Source organism: Pristiophorus japonicus, chromosome 18 (assembly GCF_044704955.1).
Source record: "Pristiophorus japonicus isolate sPriJap1 chromosome 18, sPriJap1.hap1, whole genome shotgun sequence".
In the NCBI taxonomy this organism is placed as follows: Eukaryota; Metazoa; Chordata; class Chondrichthyes; family Pristiophoridae; genus Pristiophorus; species Pristiophorus japonicus.
In genome coordinates this window covers 109474007-109492531 of record NC_091994.1, presented here as the reverse complement: position 1 = coordinate 109492531, position 18525 = coordinate 109474007, and the positions used below count along the sequence as shown (strand labels likewise).

Sequence of the window (18525 nt, the reverse complement as noted above, 5' to 3'; positions counted from 1 at the left end):
AAGCTGGGAAAAACAATGGAGGAGTTAATCTACTCAAAAACCACTGCAGTCTGACAGGACGTTTGCAGAGCTGCGTTAAATGCTTACTTTTGCAGCTGGACATAATGCTGTGCCTGGAGCCCCATTCACACCAGTGGCTTTGGCGTATGATCACCACTCCATGCAAGGCAGTTGCTTCCCACTGGTCTAAAATCACTTTAAAAAAAGATGTTGCTAGCCTATCATGTTAGCGTGTGGCAGCTTAATTCAAGAGGTGACCTGCAATTATTAAATTGGTTCAAGTAGGTTTTCTTGTTTTGCCTAAATCTCTATATGGTCGGTGCCTCCCGCCCTACATAACATGCTGAGCTTACGCTGGCGAGAACTGGCTATTTGAAGACTCTGAGAAGGCCTCCAATCTTCTTCCATGTATAGAACACACAACTTCTCTGTTTAACCCACATTGCTGGTGCGGAGGGAAAGAACACTCCACGGATGCGAACACGTGTCCTACCATTATATCGTATCGGATAATGTACACGGGCTGCTTCACCGTTATTTTTCTGCTCTCCCCCTCTTCTTGAAGTAACCCCATCCGAAAAGGCAGGCAGGTGATCGCCTCCTGGGAGGTGTGCAAGAGCAGCTTGGGGTGACCTGCCCTCGGATACTCCCTCGTTGAGGGAGAAGTGCATTCACTCTGCTCCACCTCACCGATGGGACGGCAGAAACCAGGAACTCACTAGGCAGGGCATCACCTGCTAATCTACCATTGCGGCTGCTGGGGTTGCCAACTCTGGCTGGAAGTAGGCCTGGAGGTCTCATCGCATGACCTCTCACCTCCAACCGCCTATTCCCCATCTCCAATACTGGTATAGCCAATAAAGAAAAGTGTTCAAAGAAAATTGGAAAAAAAAACACAATTTGTTTTGTTTGCTTTCTCTCCTGGGTTTTGCTGGTAGCAAATGTCCGGCGGATTAATCTTCAATTCCTGGAAACTTCAGAGCAATCCTGGAAATTTACAGCACGGAAGGAAACCATTTCAGACCACCGTGTCCCGCCGGCCGACAACGATCCTGAAAGGTTGGCAACCCTAAGTACTGCGATATAAGCGCCTCCTGTTCTCATCCGATTTTTCCCATGATGGTGTTGATTTGCAGATTTTTTTTAATAGATCCCAAACCAGATCGATGGATTGAATTGATCGAATCATAGACGTTTATAGCACAGGAGGTGGCCATTCGGCGCTTTGTGTCTGTGCAAATTGAAATATTAACAATGGAGCTATTCCTAATAGGCCCCAAACCAAATGCAAACAGTTCATTGCCGTGAGGAAAAAAAAGACAAAATACTTAACACAAAGTGAACATGATGACAGTTTGCAATCTATTTTCAATTATCTGAGACAAAAAGAACCATAGGATCTCACGACACACCCAAGAGCAATTGTTAAATAGTATAATTCGACTTAAGTGCCAAACTATTTGCATCTCTACCTGAAATTGGGCAAATGATAAAGGATAGTGGGGGGGGGGGGGGGGGGGGCGGGGAAAGGAAGACAAAAGACACACGAGCTACTGTGTTGATCAGTAGATGCACAATACAGAGTCAAAAAAAAAGGGTCATTAACATAATCAACCGTATTACAAGCATTGAATGTGTAAAGTATTCACACTAAAAATAACCCTGCATGGAGATACAACAGCACCTCTTGCAAGATATCCCCATCAGCTTAGAAACCAGTGATCAAGCACTTTAGTCGACAATTTTGCAATCTAGGACTGAAAACCTACAGCAAACAGGCTCAATTCCCTGCCCTGAGAGAAACAGCATTTGCATTTTTTATTTCTTGTAGGCGGGCGAGGGCGGGGGATGTTAATCATTTTGAAAAACAAGCTCAGAGCCCTGCAGCAGAGAACGGTGTCTCCTGAATCAGACAGGCTCTCATTACTTTGTACTTTGCTGGAGGGGGTATGTTGTAAGAAAAGAATCAATATATTTCCTCAACAGTAATCTGAGTCAAGGACAGTCGTGTTCAGAGCACAGAATCTGCCTTGATGCAACCAATTTAGAAATACCCAGCTTCACAAAATATCTTTAGCAACAGTGTAGACTTTATACCAGGCATTATACCTGACTTTCAAACAAGCTTTCTAAACCAAAACACACATCTACATGCAACATTTGCTTCACTTGGTGAGGAGTTCGAAACCTACGACGCAGTCAAAACTGTGTCGACAGTGGGGCAGATTTTTTTTTTGGTGTCACGCACGGTGTAAAATATCAATGAACAAAACAGCCTTGCGCTTTGTGTACATCGAGGAACGCAGCATTCAGGCTTTGCAAAAATGCTGGCGGATGGGCGAGCTCAGCAGTAACATAGCCGTGCTGATGGTTACAACCACATCGCTCCCCAATGGCTTGCTTCTCTGCTTACCCCTGTCGCCTAAATCGGTTTATAAAATGTGTCGCCTTTGCCCTCTGGACTATGCAGCTAGTGTGTATTCTTTTATAAATTGTTAGCCTACGTCAACCATTTTCTTTTAAAATAAAACAAGGTGGGGTAAGGGAGCTGGAAAGAAAACACAAGCTATTTGAATACATTTTGGTCATTGTACACAACAGATTGTCCAAGATTTTGTTTAAAATCTCTCTGCAAGCAGCTTAACTGCTGATACAAAAAGAACAGATAACTAGACTAGTTTTAATAGAACCGACAACTTAAATTAATTTAACATTTCAAATCGCCCATGTGCTGCCCACGGTGCGGTTTCCAGGGAGGAACTCGTGCTGTCTGTTATGCTTATTAACCTGCTGTAAAGGACATGTGATGTTAACCAATTCTCCACAGAATTGAACTGGAAAATACTGCATCAGCTTCCAGAGTGGGAGTGGAGAAGAGACACTTCAGAGGTGTACAGACCAGTTTTAATCACACGGTACCCGAGCTGCATGCCAGGAGCAGCCCTTATGTACTTCAGAAAATATAAAAACAATGCACGCAAATAAAAATAAAAACACAAGAGGACACTGGATCCTTTCTGCCAAAAAAAAACCCACAAGTCTTTTTCTTTTCCCTGGTCGGTAGAGGCAGTCCAGACGAACACCACGGGTTATCACAGGCACACAGCTGTGAGGCTACAGTACACGAGATGACAAGCAACTTGTGAGCACCCTGGAATCTTCGTACGCATCGTCCAGAATCTTGCTGCCTGCCCCCCAACCATCAGCAAAACTATTGCCCTTCATTGCCGCCTGTCCTCTGTCTCTTGTCTGGAAAAAGCCATCACAACGTCCTCCGCACCTGCAAGATTTAAAAACAAAATATTACCACACAATATCAAGCGACAGGCGTGACACTGGTTTAAAAAAAAAAGTTAAAATGATTGCATATTCTGGCTAACAGAACAGTGTGCGAGCAGCTCGATAATGAAAGCACAAATTACAAAAGCAAAATGCTGCGGATGCTGGAATCTGAAATAAAAACAGTAAATGCTGGAAACCCTCAGCGGGTCGGGCAGCATCTGTGGAGAGAGAAACAGAGTTAACATTTCGGGTCTGTGACCCTTCGTCAGAACTGGTGAATGTTCGAAAAGAACAGATTCTGAAGGGGCACTGAAAGGAGGAGGGGGGGGAAAATAAAAAAGGGAAGGTCTGTGATAGGGTGGCAGACAGGAGAGATTAGAGAGACAAAAGGGATGATGGGCAGACTTGAGATGGTAATGGCAGCACTCGGTTTACACTGCTGACAGAGTTTGAATCGACTGTACTTTAATCTGCCAGCCATACATGGAATGAGATTTGTGTAAAACCAGCAATATGCTCACCTCAAAAAGGCTGCATTTTTATGAGACAGAAGAAAAGTCTTTACAATCATGCTTTAGAAAGACTAAAATGAAATCAAGCCATGATTTTTTTCCCCTGCATTTCACAATAGCTGTTTTATTGAAATCACAATAATCATCATGCCTCAGGAAAGACCAACATCAGGGCTTTTGATCTAAATAAGGATCAGTTTCACAGTCACTGTTAAGCAGCAATCTATCTTTATTAAAGTTTACTCTGGATCAAAGTCAAAATTTACTGTAAATGTATAATTCTGAATGACGTTGCCCGAGATGTTTGGGGATGACTCGAACTTCTCTCCCTCAGCATTGCCGATGGGTAGCTTGGGGTCTGGCGCATGGCTCTGACGGAGATGCTAAGATTGAGCTGTGTTTCATCTGGCCTGTCCCTTTAAGGCCTCCATTCAAGGTTCTCCCTGTGTGGTGGGGGCAGGGGGGGGAGGGGGGGGGGGGAAGAAAGAGGTCTACATAGGCACATTCGGAGGTCAAAGGGCAATTCTAGCTACTTAAAAATCCCTGGCTTCTGTTCTTGGGGAGAGGGTCGGGTTAGCAAGGCAAGAAAGAAAAACAGCAAATAACCGGTTTTCTATCAACAAAATACGTGACATTTCGAAGTGTGACTAACCTGTGCTGGATTTAAGAGGGAAAGCGGGAAAGACAAGCTTCAAATGGAACTCCAGTCCAATCCATCTGAACAGAGTTAACTGTTTTAAATGAAGAAAAGACCAGAACTTCTGGCCAATCACGAACAAGAGGCCACTGCATTCAGTGGAAGAGGCTTTATCTCGTTTCTGTGCAAAGTGCCAACTTTGGGCAGCAACAGGCCAAATGTTTCAGTCGCTGATTCGACAGGCTTTGCATTCACCAGGTTCTGGAATCGCTCACTGAAAAGTCACTGCCTGGTTGCTTTAAATGTTTGTGACCACTCGTGTAGGCGAGCCCTCAGTCCCCATGGCCGAGAGCGTGTCTTTACCCACCCAATATCTAAATCATTGGCAGCAAGTCCAGAGATCAAACTAAACACCTTTGTGACTGTATTTGCATGGACTGGCTAGATTAGGTGTCCTCAAGACGATTTTCTTTGACATTAGTACGCATCAAAATAAACGTTTCATAAGTCTGTGGCTTAGGCTATAAAATGCTAATGTGCTAAACAATAAATGGGTAAGAGAATAGAAGCAATAATGCACTGTCGATTGTCAGTAGGTAGACTTAAGAACAATCCCTCCGCTAAATAAATAAAATAAATAAATAAATAAATAGTGGTGCCAGCTGTGATAAACTGCAATAGAAACTGTCCTTGAATATTACCCTTTTTGTTGCTAACCACCCCTAGAGCCTCTCTCTCTCTCTCTCTCTCTGGCCTGTGTCACTCGAGCTAATGGGCTCAGACAAATTACTCAATTTAAAGAAGAAAGATTGAGACATATTTTTCAAAGAAAACTGAAGTTTAATTATGTGTCTCAGCTTCAAAAAGAACTGTCAACTGAACAATACAGACAAAAGGTGCAAAGTATAGAGTTTGTCCTCTCCCTCGGGTACCCGCTGCAGACAGAACATCTATTCCGATGCACCTGTATACAATGTTCCCTCATTTTTTGGGCGGTCCGCGTGGCCCCTTTAACGGGCTCCGTGGGCCATTCAAAATTCCATGCATGCGCAGTTTTTCCAATATAAAAGCTGGCTCACCGGCTGCTGCAGATCGCTGCACAGCTTAAAGTAAACACTGCCAGTAAATCAAACCAACCTGGGCCATTTCCTACAGGTGGACCTGACTTATAATCTCATACACACAGTGACAGAAAGATAGAAAGCAATACCATGATACACCAAACACAAAATTGCTTAATTTGTCAGACATATATAGACTTTCCAACCTTTCACAGATCATCTGCTTACAAATTTTGGAGTGGTCATCATCATCATAGGCAGTCCCTCAAAATCGAGGCAGACTTGCTTCTACTCAAAGTGAGTTCTGCGGTGACTGAACAGTTCAATACGGGAATTACAGTCTCTGTCACAGGTGGGACAGACAGTGGTTGAAGGAAAGGGTGGGTGGGGAGTCTGGTTTGCCACACGCTCCTTCCGCTGCCTGCGCTTGGTTTCTGCACGCTCTCGGCGACGGGACTCGAGGTGCTCAGCGCCCTCCCGGATGCTCTTCCTCCACTTAAGGCGGTCTTTGGCCAGGGACTCCCAGGTGTCAGTGGGGATGTTGCACTTTATCACTTGATAAAGTTTATATTAGCAACCATGTTGTTGGCCAGTGGGAACCTGTTCAACCTTCGTCGTCTCCAGGCCAGATCCAAGACTGTCCCATCCTCTGTCGTCGAACTACAGTACGCGGATGCCGCTTGCATCTGTGCACAGAGACTGAACTCCAAGTCATAGTCAACATCTTCAATGAGGCGTATGAAAGCATGGGCCTTACACTAAACATCCGTAAGACAAAAGTCTTCCACCAACCTGACCCCGCCACACAGCAGTGCCCCCTCCCCCCCGCAGTCATCAAGATCCACGGCGCAGCATGGACAATGTGGACCACTTTCCATACCTCGGGAGCCTATTATCAGCAAGGGCAGACATCGACGGAGTGGTTACATACAACACTAACATGGCCGAATCCAGCTTCAGCAGGAACACATTCAAGCTCAAGGCTGCAAAATAATCTTGCTCCTGGAACTGAGCACAGGCCTGCCCACTGACCTGCTCCCAGCTCTCTCTCACTCCAGGGGCTTGAGCACATAAACCCAGGCTGACACACCCAGTGCAGTGCTAAGGGAGTGCTGCACTGTCGGAGGTGCCGACTTTCGGATGAGACATTAAACCGAGACCCTGTCTGCTCTCTCAGGTGGATGTAAAAGATCCCATGGCACTATTTTGAAAAGCAGGGGAGTTATCCCCGGTGTCCTAGCCAATATTTATCCCTCAAACTAAACACTAAAACAGATTATCTGGTCATTATCACATCGCTGTTTGTGGGAGCTTGCTGTGTGCAAATTGGCTGTCGTATTTGCTACATTACAACAGTGATTACATTCAAAAAAAAGTACGTCATTAGCTGTAAAGTGTCTGGAGACGTCCGGTGGTCGAGAAAGGCACTATATAAATGCAAGGCTTTCTTTCGCTGCTCTAAAATCTACCACTGGGAACTGCACTCAAACAGCTCAGAGACACAGTTCCATCAATTCCCCCACTCTCCCTGCACCCCACTGAGTGGCTCCCAACAGCTTCCATGATTGAAGTCTCATAATGTGGGGAGTCAACTACAACAACTTGCATTTATATAGCAACTTTAACATTCCAAGGCGCTTGAGGCAGTGCCCCAGACTTTATCATACCTCTCTGTGGCATGCTGGAGTTGGACTCTGATTAATTTTCTCTCTGTGTGACGCAGCAGATTCAAGGTTCTGAAGGTACATCTGGTCTTTAAGATTTTGACACTGCCAACTAATCAGAACCCTCTATAACTAGTGGAGTCTCTTTTGTTTAAAAAAAAGTGCCATCAGCAGTTTATTGTGTGGAGCGAGAGATAAAAAGGAGTGCACTTAGAGAGGCATCAATTAGGGTGATGAGATGAGAGATGATAAACAATAATGGTCTAATTTTTAGGGGCAGTTTTAAGAGGAGCTCCAACAGAAACACAATTTAAAATGCACCGCTGAAGATACTGAAATGCAATTAGCTCAGTAGTTTCACTCCATTCCTAAACTAATCCTGGTGTGTGCTAATGCATAGAAATGTGCAAATACATAATTACTTTCAATTACTCTGAGCTCAGATATCCAGATGGTAGTGATGAAGCATTCAGCCAAATACGTGGATGGACTGAGCTGGCAAAATGGGAGATTTCAATACAAATGAATTAAAAAAAAAAAACTGCCGTAATATCCCACATAAACCGCACACACAAATTAATAACCATCTTTGAAACTAGGCTAAAAGGGTTCATAGAATCATAGAAATTTACTGCACAGAAGGAGGTCATTTCGGCCCATCATGTCTGGGCTGGCTGACCAAGAGCTACCCAGCCTAATCCCACTTTCCAGCTCTCTGTCCGGAGCCCTGTAGGTTACGGTATTTTTAAGTGCACATGAAGTATTTTTAAATGTGGGGAGGGTTTCTGCCTCTACCACCCTTTCAGGTCATGAGTTCCAGACCCCCACCACCCTCCGGCCCCTTATATGTCCTCTATACCTCCCCCCCCCCCCCAATTACCTTAAATTCATGAGGACTGATTAATAGACTAGGCTTGTATTCCCTGGAGTATAGGTGGTTAAGGGGTGATCGAACTGTGGTGTTTAAGATGATTAAAGGAGTTGTTAGGGTAGATAGAGAGAGGAAAATTCCTCTAGTGGGGAAATCCAGAACAAGGGGGAAAAAGCTTAAAACTAGAGCTAGGCTATTCAGGGGTGATGTCAGGAAGCACTTCTTCACACAAAGGGTAGTGGGAATCTGGAACTCTTCCCCAGAAGGCTATGAGGCTGCTGATTGATAGATTTTTGTCAGGCAAGGGTATTAGGATTACAGAACCAAGATGGGTAGATAGAGTCAACACACAGATCAGCCATGATCGAATTGAATGACAGAACAGGCACGAGGGGCTGAATGGTCTAGTCTTGTTCCTATGTTCCTGAATTAATTAATCAATTCCTTTCCTGAATACTCAGAAGTTGCCACCAAACTATTCTCTGGCTATTTTGCCCCAAGTTCCAAGACAGAACCGCCATTTGCAAGATGGTTTCTTCAATTTTGTTTTAAAATAAATGCTTTAAAAAGGCGGCCTGTCCCCATCACTATCATTGGATTACTGTTTTAACTGTAGTATTACAGCAGCATAATGTGCAGAAGATTTTTTATTTCGAGCTAAAGCCTGGCAGCCACACCATAACGTCAGATCTCCCTACTGCAGACTGAATCCCAGTTAATAGAAGGAGCAATATTTATTTCTTCCCGTCAAGTTTTAATTCCCAAAACTCTAAACCTTTCAATCTGGGCACACAAAGTAAATTGTTTTATTAGTGGGATGGTTTGGCCGCAGGAAATCAAAAGTACTGAGCAATTAGCAATACATCATCAATATGATGAAAAGGGGTATATGGTTAGGATTAAATTCTTAGCTGCCAAATCTAACTTTTTGTTTTACCCATGTTTTTCTCAGTGCCAACTCATGCTGGGGTACAGCTTCGTGGGTGATGGGCACCCAAGTGGACATTCATTTTGAGAGAGTCCTGACCCTAAATGTCGGCATGCTATTCGACTATGGAAGGCTTCAGAGCCGCACTCGAACCTATTCTTATCCAATGCCCGTGTCAGCCGTGACTCAGTGGGTAGCACACTCGCCTCTCAGTCAGTAGGTCGAGGGGTCAAGTCCCACTCCAAGAACTTGAGCACAAATAAATCTTGGCAGACACTCAATGCAGTGCTGAGGGATTGCTGCACTGTCGGAGGTGCCATCTTTCGGAAGAGACGTTAAACCAAGGCCTCGTCTGCTCTCTCAGGTGGACGTAAAAGATCCCGTGGCACTATTTCGAAGAGCAGGGAAGTTCTCCCCGGTGTCCTGGGCCAATATTTATCCCTCAATTACCGTAACACATTGCTGGTCATTAGCATGTTGCTGTTTGTGAGAGCTTGCTTGTGTGCAAAATAGGCTGCCATGTTTCCCACATTACAAGAGTGACTACATTTCAAAAGTACTTCATTGGCTGTAAAGCTGGAAAGGGGCATATGGTTAGAATTAAATTCTTAGCTGCCAAATTCCTGCACTGTCTCCATATCGCCAATGGCTTTCTCTTCCCAGTATTTAGTTGGAAGAAATTTCTGCTCCTCCAGTACTAAAGGTCGGACAAACAGCCTGACAATTGAGAGACCGTGGAGGGGTCGAGAGAAGTGGTAGTGAGGTAGAGCTGGGTGTCGTCAGCGTACATGTGGAAACTGATGCTGTGTTTTTGGTTGATGTCGCCGAGGAGCAACATGTAGATGAGAAATAGGAGGGGGCTGAGGATAGATCCTTGGGGAACAGCAGAGGTAGTTGTTATGTCTGTAATGTACCTATGAATGATTCCACGAGGCAATGTGTTGCACTCAAACTGTACTGACCGTGGTCCTTTATTCATAACTCCAGAGCGAGGCAGCCACATGGTGGCTCCCCTTTTATACAGCCCCTGCCACAGGGGCAGGAAACCCCAGTCTCCACCAGTTGCACCCTCTAGTGGTGCCAGCATAGTACATACAGTGTAAACCTTATTGATAGTACATCAGGTAAACAAGTCTCCATCTTATGCAACTATACAGTGACTACACAGAGAATATATCTATCGTCTGCATATATAACAGTAATGGTGCGAAAGCAGGAAGAGATTCTCTGGCTACAACTGGATAGACAAGAATGAAACCAGGCGAGTTCAGTCCCACTCAGCTGGACGACAGTGGAGAGGCGTTGGAAGTGAGAGTGGTCAACCATGTCCAAGGCTGCAGACAGGTCGAGAAGGATGAGGAGTGATAGTTTACCATTGTCAGTCACATAGGATGTAATTGTTAATTTTGTGTGAGCCGTTTCAGTACTGTGTCAGAGGCACAGGGATAGCAACAAGGAGAATGGAGCCTGGCTAAATTTTCCTCCTCCACATCTCAAAGGAACCGAAGCCAAATTGCAGTGATCAGACTATCAGTGCAGCTGTGATCAGTTAACTCAACAGAGACCAGCCTCCAACATCAGCTTCATGTGATTTGCCTGAGAGCACTCTGCAGCACTTGACTCGGGTATCAACCATTAACAGATTTAGAACTGTGAACTGAATTGTCCCCAGTCTTAGTCATGGCTCAGCAGTGGGTGTGGCCTTTATACCATAATCGTGACCATCTTTAAAAAAGGGGACAAGTCCAAACTGCGGCAACTACAGAGGAATCTCCCTGCTGTCGGCCACGGGCAAAGTCATTGCTAGAATCCTCCTCAACCATCTTTTTCCTGTGGCTGAAGAGCTCCTCCCAGAGTCATAATGCGGATTCCGTCCACTAAGGGGTACAACGGACATGATCTTCATCGCACGGCAACTACAAGAGAAATGCAGGGAACAGCACCAACCCTTGTACATGGCCTTCCTTTGAGCTCACAAAGGCCTTCGACACTGTCAACCACGAGGGACTATGGAGCGTCCTCCTCCGTTTCGGCTGGCCCCAAATGTTTATCATTATCCTCCGCCTGCTCCACGACAACATGCAAGCCGTGATTCTGACCAACAGATCCACCACAAACCCAATCCACATCCAGATCGGGGTCAAGCAGGGCTGAGTCAGCGCGCCAATGCTCTTCTTGATCTTCCTCGCTGCAATGCTCCATCTCACGCTCAACGATCTCCTCGCTGGAGTGGAACTAAACTATAAAACCAATGGGAATCTGTTCAACCATCGTCGCCTCCAGGCTAGATCCAAGGTCATCCTATCCTCTGTCATCAAACAATAGTACGCGGACGACGCTTGCGTCTGCGCAGAGGCTGAACTCCAAGCTTTCGTCAACATCTTCACTGAGGCATACGAAAGCATGGGCCTTACACTAAACATCCATAAGACAAAGGTCCTCCACCAACCTGACCCCGCCACACAGCACTGCCCACCGGTCATCAAAATCCACGGCGTGGCCTTGGATAACATGGACCATTTTCCATACCTCGGGAGCCTACTATCAGCAAGGGCAGACATCAATGACTAGGTCCAACACCGCCTCCAGTGCGCCAGCGCAGCCTTCGGTCACCTGAGGAAGAAAGTGTTTGAAGACCGGGACTTCAAATCTGGCACCAAGCTTATGGTCTACAGGGCTGTACTGATACCCGCCCTGTGAAATGGCTCAGAGACGTGGACCATATACTGTAGGCACCTCAAAGCACTGGAGAAATACCACCAATGCTGCCTCCGCAAGATCCTGCAAATCCCCTGGGAGATTAGATGCACCAACGTCGGCCTTCTCGCTCAGGCCAACATCCCCAGCATCGAAGCACTGACCACACTCGACCAGCTCTGTTGGGCGGGCCACATCGCCCGTGTGCCCGACACGAGACTCCCAAAGCAAGCTCTCTGTTCAATACTCCTACATGGCAAGCGAGCCCCAAGTGGGCAGAGAAAATGTTTCAAGGACACCCTCAAAGCCTCCTTGATAAAGGGCAATATCGGCGCCGGCACCTGAGAGTCCCTGGTCAAAGACCACCCTAATGGGAGGAAGAGCATCTGGGAGGGCGCTGAGCACCTCGAGTCTCGTCGCCGAGAGCATGCAGAAAGCAAGTGCAGGCAGCGGAAGGAGCGTGTGGCAAACCTGTCCCACCCACCCTTTCCTCCAACCACTGTCTGTCCCACCTGTGACAGAGATTGTAATTCCCGTATTGGACTGTTCAGTCACCTAAGAACTCACTTTTACAGCCTTCCTCAATTTCGAGGGACTGCCTATGATGATGATACATCTCAAACAATGGTACAAAGTTTCACACTTCATGATGTGCACAGCGAACCCGCAGTGCTACCTCAACCCGCCCATTAAAGTACTCCAGGCCACACATCAATAAGATTATTAAAATTCTGATTCGAAAAAAAACTTTGTAAACAAACAAACAATCCTCGTATGTATGAATGTTTCTTCTCGCCGTTGCCATGGCAGGATGAGATTTATGAAACACCTTTTGCAATCTGGCCCAGGCACAAACCTTTGCAGAGTGCAAGACTTTTTTCCCCCCCCAGAGTAATGTGCGGCATTCTGACCTGTTAATGAGGTCGATGCGCGGACTAGCACTTTCAGGGAACGCATCTGCAACAGGTAGATTGGCATGGACAAGATCAAGTAGATTTCTCCCCCTCGTGTTGGTTCTCTCACCACCTGCGAGAGACTCGGTCTTATCTTTCAAAAGCGGGTTGGGTAAGTATCTGAAGGAAAAAGATTTGCAGGGCGAAGGGGAAAGGGCGGGGGGAGTGGGACTAGCTGAGAGTCGGCACGGGCTCGACAGGCCAAATGGCCACTTTCCGTGCTACATAAGAAATAGGAGCAGGAGTCGGCCATTTGGCCCCTCGAGCCTGCTCCGCCATTTAATGAGATCATGGCTGATCTGATCTTGGCCTCAACTCCACTTCCCTGCCTGCTCCCCATAACCCTTGACGTCCCTATCTTTCAAAAACCTGTCAGGTAATCAGGAAGGCGAATGGAATGTTGGCCTTCATTGCGAGAGGGATGGAGTACAAAAGCAGGGAGGTCCTGCTGCAACTGTACAGGATATTGGTGAGGCCGCACCTGGAGTACAGCGTGCAGTTTTGGTCACCTTGTTTAAGGAAGGATATACTAGGTTTGGAGGGGGTACAAAGACGATTCACTAGGCTGATTCTGGAGATGAGGGGGTTACCTTATGATGATAGATTGAGTAGACTGGGTCTTTACTCGCTGGAGTTCAGAAGGATGAGGGGTGATCTAATAGAAACATTTAAAATAATGAAAGGGATAGATAAGATAGAGGCAGAGAGGTTGTTTCCACTGGTCGGGGAGACTAGAACTAGGGGGCACAGCCTCAAAATACGGGGGAGCCAATTTAAAACCGAGTTGAGAAGGAATTTCTTCTCCCAGAGGGTTGTGAATCTGTGGAATTCTCTGCCCAAGGAGGCTAAGCTCATTGAATGTATTCAAATCACAGATAGATAGATTTTTAACCAATAAGGGAATTAAGGATTATGGGGAGCAGGCGGGCAAGTGGAGCCGAGTCCACGGCCAGATCAGCCATGATCTTATTGAATGGCGGAGCAGGCTCGAGGGGCTAGATGGCCTACTCCTGTTCCTAATTCTTATGTTCTTATGTCTATCTCTACCTTAAATCTCTACCCTGCTGTAACCATTCGAATTGCCAGAGGCAATTCGAATGGTTACAGCAAGGTAGAGATCTCCTTGATCGAGTGGCCATTTTGGTTTGGAGTAGCAAGAAAGAAGCTGAAGCACTTTAACAGACGAACAAATCCCAATAATATACAAGGCACTGATCTTCCCTGGAGCCTTGACTCCAGACTTGCCATTACAAGCCCTCGCAGCTGATTGTTTCGGCTTATAAGCAGGTTGCACGTACAAACATCTAATTACGCAGACTGCTCCACCTGGCTACCCAGCAGTAAGCGGAACATATACAGCCCCGAGTACCAGAGCACCCAGTGTGACATTCTGACAAGCTGCCAGCAAGTTCCAATGGAGACTCCAGATAAACAGCTTGTGTTGTACACTTTTTAATTCTAGTTTATAATATGGAGGATGGTGCTTTAATTTAAAAAAAAAAACACCTACACCTGTGACAACACAAAGATTGCAATCCATTGAGGCTGGAACTTCCACGTTACCTCTTGCCGATTACATTCACACTGAACTCCTTACCCCGAAAACAATTCCCAGGCCGCAAACTTAATCTTCCGTAATTTAATTCACATTTTGAAGGTTAACTCATTCTTTCCTCTGTCTTGCTGTGTACCAGCTCAAACTGATTCACCCCAAGATGTGGGAGAGCAGCACTACAACAATAACTTGCTCAACACTTCCCCACAGTAGTGGGGCTGAGGTCAAGAAATGTGGGGTGAGAGTGTGGGAGATTGTTCCTGGATTCTGCTGCTCAAGACACTGCTTTCCAACACATTGACACCACTGTATCAAAGACTAAGTGCTCCTTTGGGGCAAAAGCATGCATGGATTGAGAACTATTCTACTTTTTCCATTGTGGGGACCACAAACAAATGGTCAATAAGAAAAAAAAGATTTGCATTTATATAGCGCCTTTCATGATCACCAGGCGTTCCAAAGGGCTTTACAGCCAATGAAGTACTTTTGAAGTGTAATCACTGTTGTAATGTGGGAAACGCGGCAGCCAATTTGCGCACAGTAAGCTCCCACAAACAGTAATGCGATAATGACCAGATAATCCGTTTGTTATTTTGATTGAGGGATAAAGTTTTGCCAGGACACCGGGGAGAACTCCCCTGCTTTTCTTCGAAATAGTGCCAGGGGATCTTTTACGTCCTCCTGAGAGAGCAGACGGGGCCTTGGTTTGATGTCTCATCTGAAAGACAGCACCTCCAACAGTGCAGCACTCCCTCAGCATTGGAGTGTCAGCCTAGATTTTTGTGCTCCAGTCTCTAAAGAGGGACTTCTGACTCAGGTGAGGGGGCTACCCACTGAGCCACAGTTGACACGCAAGTTTACAAATGAGGCGCAAAAAATGAGCTCTCCCACTGCTTAATGGTTAATGACACTGTTTAGTGCGGTGCTGTGCCAGAGATGAGGATTGTCCCAGGCTTGATCCCCAGTTTGTGCTGAATGAGCTGATTGCAGCTGTGGTACTGGTACCGACTTCAATGCTCCTGGGTTAGGGAGGTGCAAACTGGCCATGGCTTTTGCCGATTGCTATCCAGTGATGTGTGCGGGTACACCAGATGACGAGTGCACTGGGTTAGTATCCCCAGGTGAACAGCCTGCCAACATTGTTCAACCTGGCTTTCCCGAGGGTTTAAGAGGTAAGTCACTGAGTGTGGATCTGGGTTGTAACAACCAGATCACCAGGTTTGATGTCCGGATTTAGCTGTATAGCCGATCTTCTGGTCAATTGAAAAAGAGGTCAAGAAATGCTACTGCCAAAAAAATTCAAAGTGCACGATCGATCCACTGGCAAAAATATCAAAGTTTTTGTCGTACTTCTCTGGAAAGTCCCTCTCTCCAATATTGGTGGCAAGCAGTCGGAGACAGGATCAGAGCAGCACCGTGGGGAACAAAGTAAAAGGGAAAAATAGATAGCAGAATTGGCAGGGAACAGCAAGGAAGAGATTATGTCGAGGCATCCAGGCGTAAACCTCAGATCTGTGAGGAGAAAAATAAATTGAGCGGGGAATGGGTGGGCGTAGGCCAGATAATGAAGGACACAACAAGGCTGATGTACCCCCGAGATTCAAACTCTCGATGTAAAAGATCCAAATTTGTTCGGCTTTTGAAATTACTGGGAGGGCGAGGGCTTTGGAAATAAGAGCCTGGCATCATCGGTATGGAAACAGATGTAATAATTGTCTAATATAAAAACAGAAAATGCTGGAAATCTCAGCGGGTCAAGCAGCATCTGTGGAGAGAGAAACAGAGTTAACGGTGTAGGTCAACGACCCTTCAAAATGAACAGGTTCTTAAGGAACACTGAAAGGGGGAGGGGAGGAAAGAACAGAAGGAAAGGTCTGTGATAAGGTGGAACACAGGAGAGATTAGAAAGAGAAAAGGGATGATGGGCCGACTTGAGATGGTGAAGTCAGAAGTTAGAAAAAGATTAGTCAAGATAGGGTGTGAATGGCGGAAAAATAATAATTGTCTGTTGCTTCATCATCATCATGAGGCAGTCCCTCGGAATCGAGGAAGACTTGCTTCCACTCCTGAAGTGAGTTCTTTGGTGGCTGAACAGTCCAATACGAGAGCCACAGACCCCGTCACAGGTGGGACTGTTGCTCCACAAGTTAAAGGAAAGGATAGTGGCCTTAAAGAGGATGGTATCAAAATTGTCAGGACAGATAAATGAGAGGAGATTACAAAGGCTGAGTGGATCATATTGGACTTACAGGATGAGTCAGCACAGGCCAGAAGAGGATGGACTGGTGCTGTATTTTGGAAATTAGCCACCAGGCATTGGGACAGATAAAACCAGACACAGAATCATCAATTTCAGGAAGGTGGTGCTGGGCGAAGCTATGAAAATAGGGATGATAAGATGGGTCAAAGTAGGAAAAAAAAATAGGAGAGGCAAGGCGGCTAGACAAAGGTTGAGCAGGTTGGGCCTATACTCATTGGAGTTAAGAAGAATGAGAGGTGATCTTATTGAAATATAAGATACTGAGGGGGCTTGACAAGGTAGATGCAGAGAGGATGTTTTCCCCTCGCGGGGGAATCTAGAACTAGGGGGCATAGTTTCAGAATAAGGAGTTGCCCATTTAGAACTGAGATAAGGAGGAATTTCTTCTCTGAGGGTCGTGAATCTGTGGAATTCTCTACCCAGAGAGCTGTGGAGGCCGAGTCATTGAATATACTTAAGATGGAGATACACAGATTTTTGAGCGAGAAGGTAGTGAAAGAGTTATGGGGAGCAGGCAGGGAAGTGAAGCTGAGTCCGTGATCAGATCAGCCATGATCTTATTAATTGGCAGAGCAGGCTCGAGGGGCCAAAATGCCGACTCCTGCTCCTATTTCGTAGACGTTAACCTGGAACTTAATTATGGACAGATGCAAAGCCATGGCCCACACTTCAGGGGAGCCAAAAAGCCTGAAAAGATAGTTGTGCTAAAATTGCAGACAGGGAGACTGTAGTTGCAAGTATTCATGTTTCAGGAAGATGGACAACCAGAATATCTAAAAAATGGTGAGCTGTTCATCAGGAGCTGGTGTTGCATAAAAGGGAAATTGAATACCGTGTTCCTGGAAGGAGCAGTCTCATGGAGATGAATGACCGTTTCTCATCCCATGTTTCATGTTCACTGATATATCTCTCCATGACCACCACAAATGTTTTACAAAAAGTACACTTTAAAATAAAAAAATGTTAAGATTTCAGAATGAATAAAATGCTGATATAATTGCACACAAAATCTCCACAAATAGAGACCCGTGAAACTTATGACACCAGTTTAACTGGTAAGAATATTCACAGAAGATCCCGAGATCTTTGTGAATCAATCCGTTAAACAATATGTGCCCACTCCTGTCGAGAAAAAACCCCACAGAATTGGAAAAAAATAATTTTTAAAATGGTGACATAACACACGTATCAATCATCTGACAGCTCCTTTTAGATCGACAACATTCTATCGAGTACTTTTTCACTCAAGTTACAAGGATGTAATATTTGACTCCTTTATGACATAATGCTGCACTTTTCCTCACTTTGAAGCTTGTGATTTTTTTTGTGTAATACAAAGCAGTGTTATGAGGGGTTTGTTGGCAAAGTTATGGGTTAGTTATAAAGATTCAGATGGTCCTACTGAACTTAAGTTCTTTCATAAAGCTTTCTATGTAGCTGCAAGACAAATGTTTCTAGTTAACTGCATGGTCACATATGCTGCTGCCATCATACAAATTACTGATGTAAGTCAGAGGTGGTTACGCAGACATATGGTAGGCCAGGATGCCAATTATGAGAGCATCGTGCAAGGAAAATTGGCAGCAGTATTGGGAAGAGTATTGAACAAAACAAACAGGAGAGGCTGCTTCTAATCCATGTTTAAACAAGTTGCTATAAGTTGTGGTTCCAGGAATGCAATTACAAACCTGTTTGAACTTTAAATATTAACCAAATTAAAAGGCACGCGAATTTATTATTCTTTCATCTCCCAAGTTGCTTCAGTCGGTAGCTCATGTTAAAAGTAAGCCTGTGACTGATGGAACCATATCAAAACACTACAGTAAGATGAAAAACTAATCCCTAAAAGCAGTACCTATAATACACACCCAAGAGAAGATAGTGGTGATAAAATTATACATGAAGTTTGAAAGTGATTTAGTTAAATCCGAAACTAGGGTCTTAAATCTAAACAAAGCAAACCTACGTAGGTCTGAGGGGAGAGTTGGTTCAGGTAGATTGGGAAACTATCTTAAAAGGTATGGCAGTAGACGAGCAATGGCTAGCATTTAAAGAATTATTGCATCATTTACAGCAAATATACATTCCTTTAAGACACAAAAACT

The 18525-nt window shown here is 45.2% G+C and overlaps 1 protein-coding gene across 4 annotated transcripts in view; it reads right to left on the bottom strand.

Moving 5' to 3' along the window:
* Positions 1-1510: 1510 nt before the first annotated feature.
* The window catches only part of ctnnbip1 (catenin, beta interacting protein 1), a 117384-nt gene continuing 100369 nt past the window's right edge, over positions 1511-18525 (bottom strand). For all 4 annotated transcript variants that reach the window (XM_070860527.1, XM_070860530.1, XM_070860528.1 and 1 more), the window contains one exon: positions 1511-3280. In XM_070860527.1, coding sequence (XP_070716628.1) covers positions 3222-3280 — 59 coding nt within the window. In that variant the 3' untranslated portion in view covers positions 1511-3221. The remainder of the gene's footprint in view (positions 3281-18525) is intronic.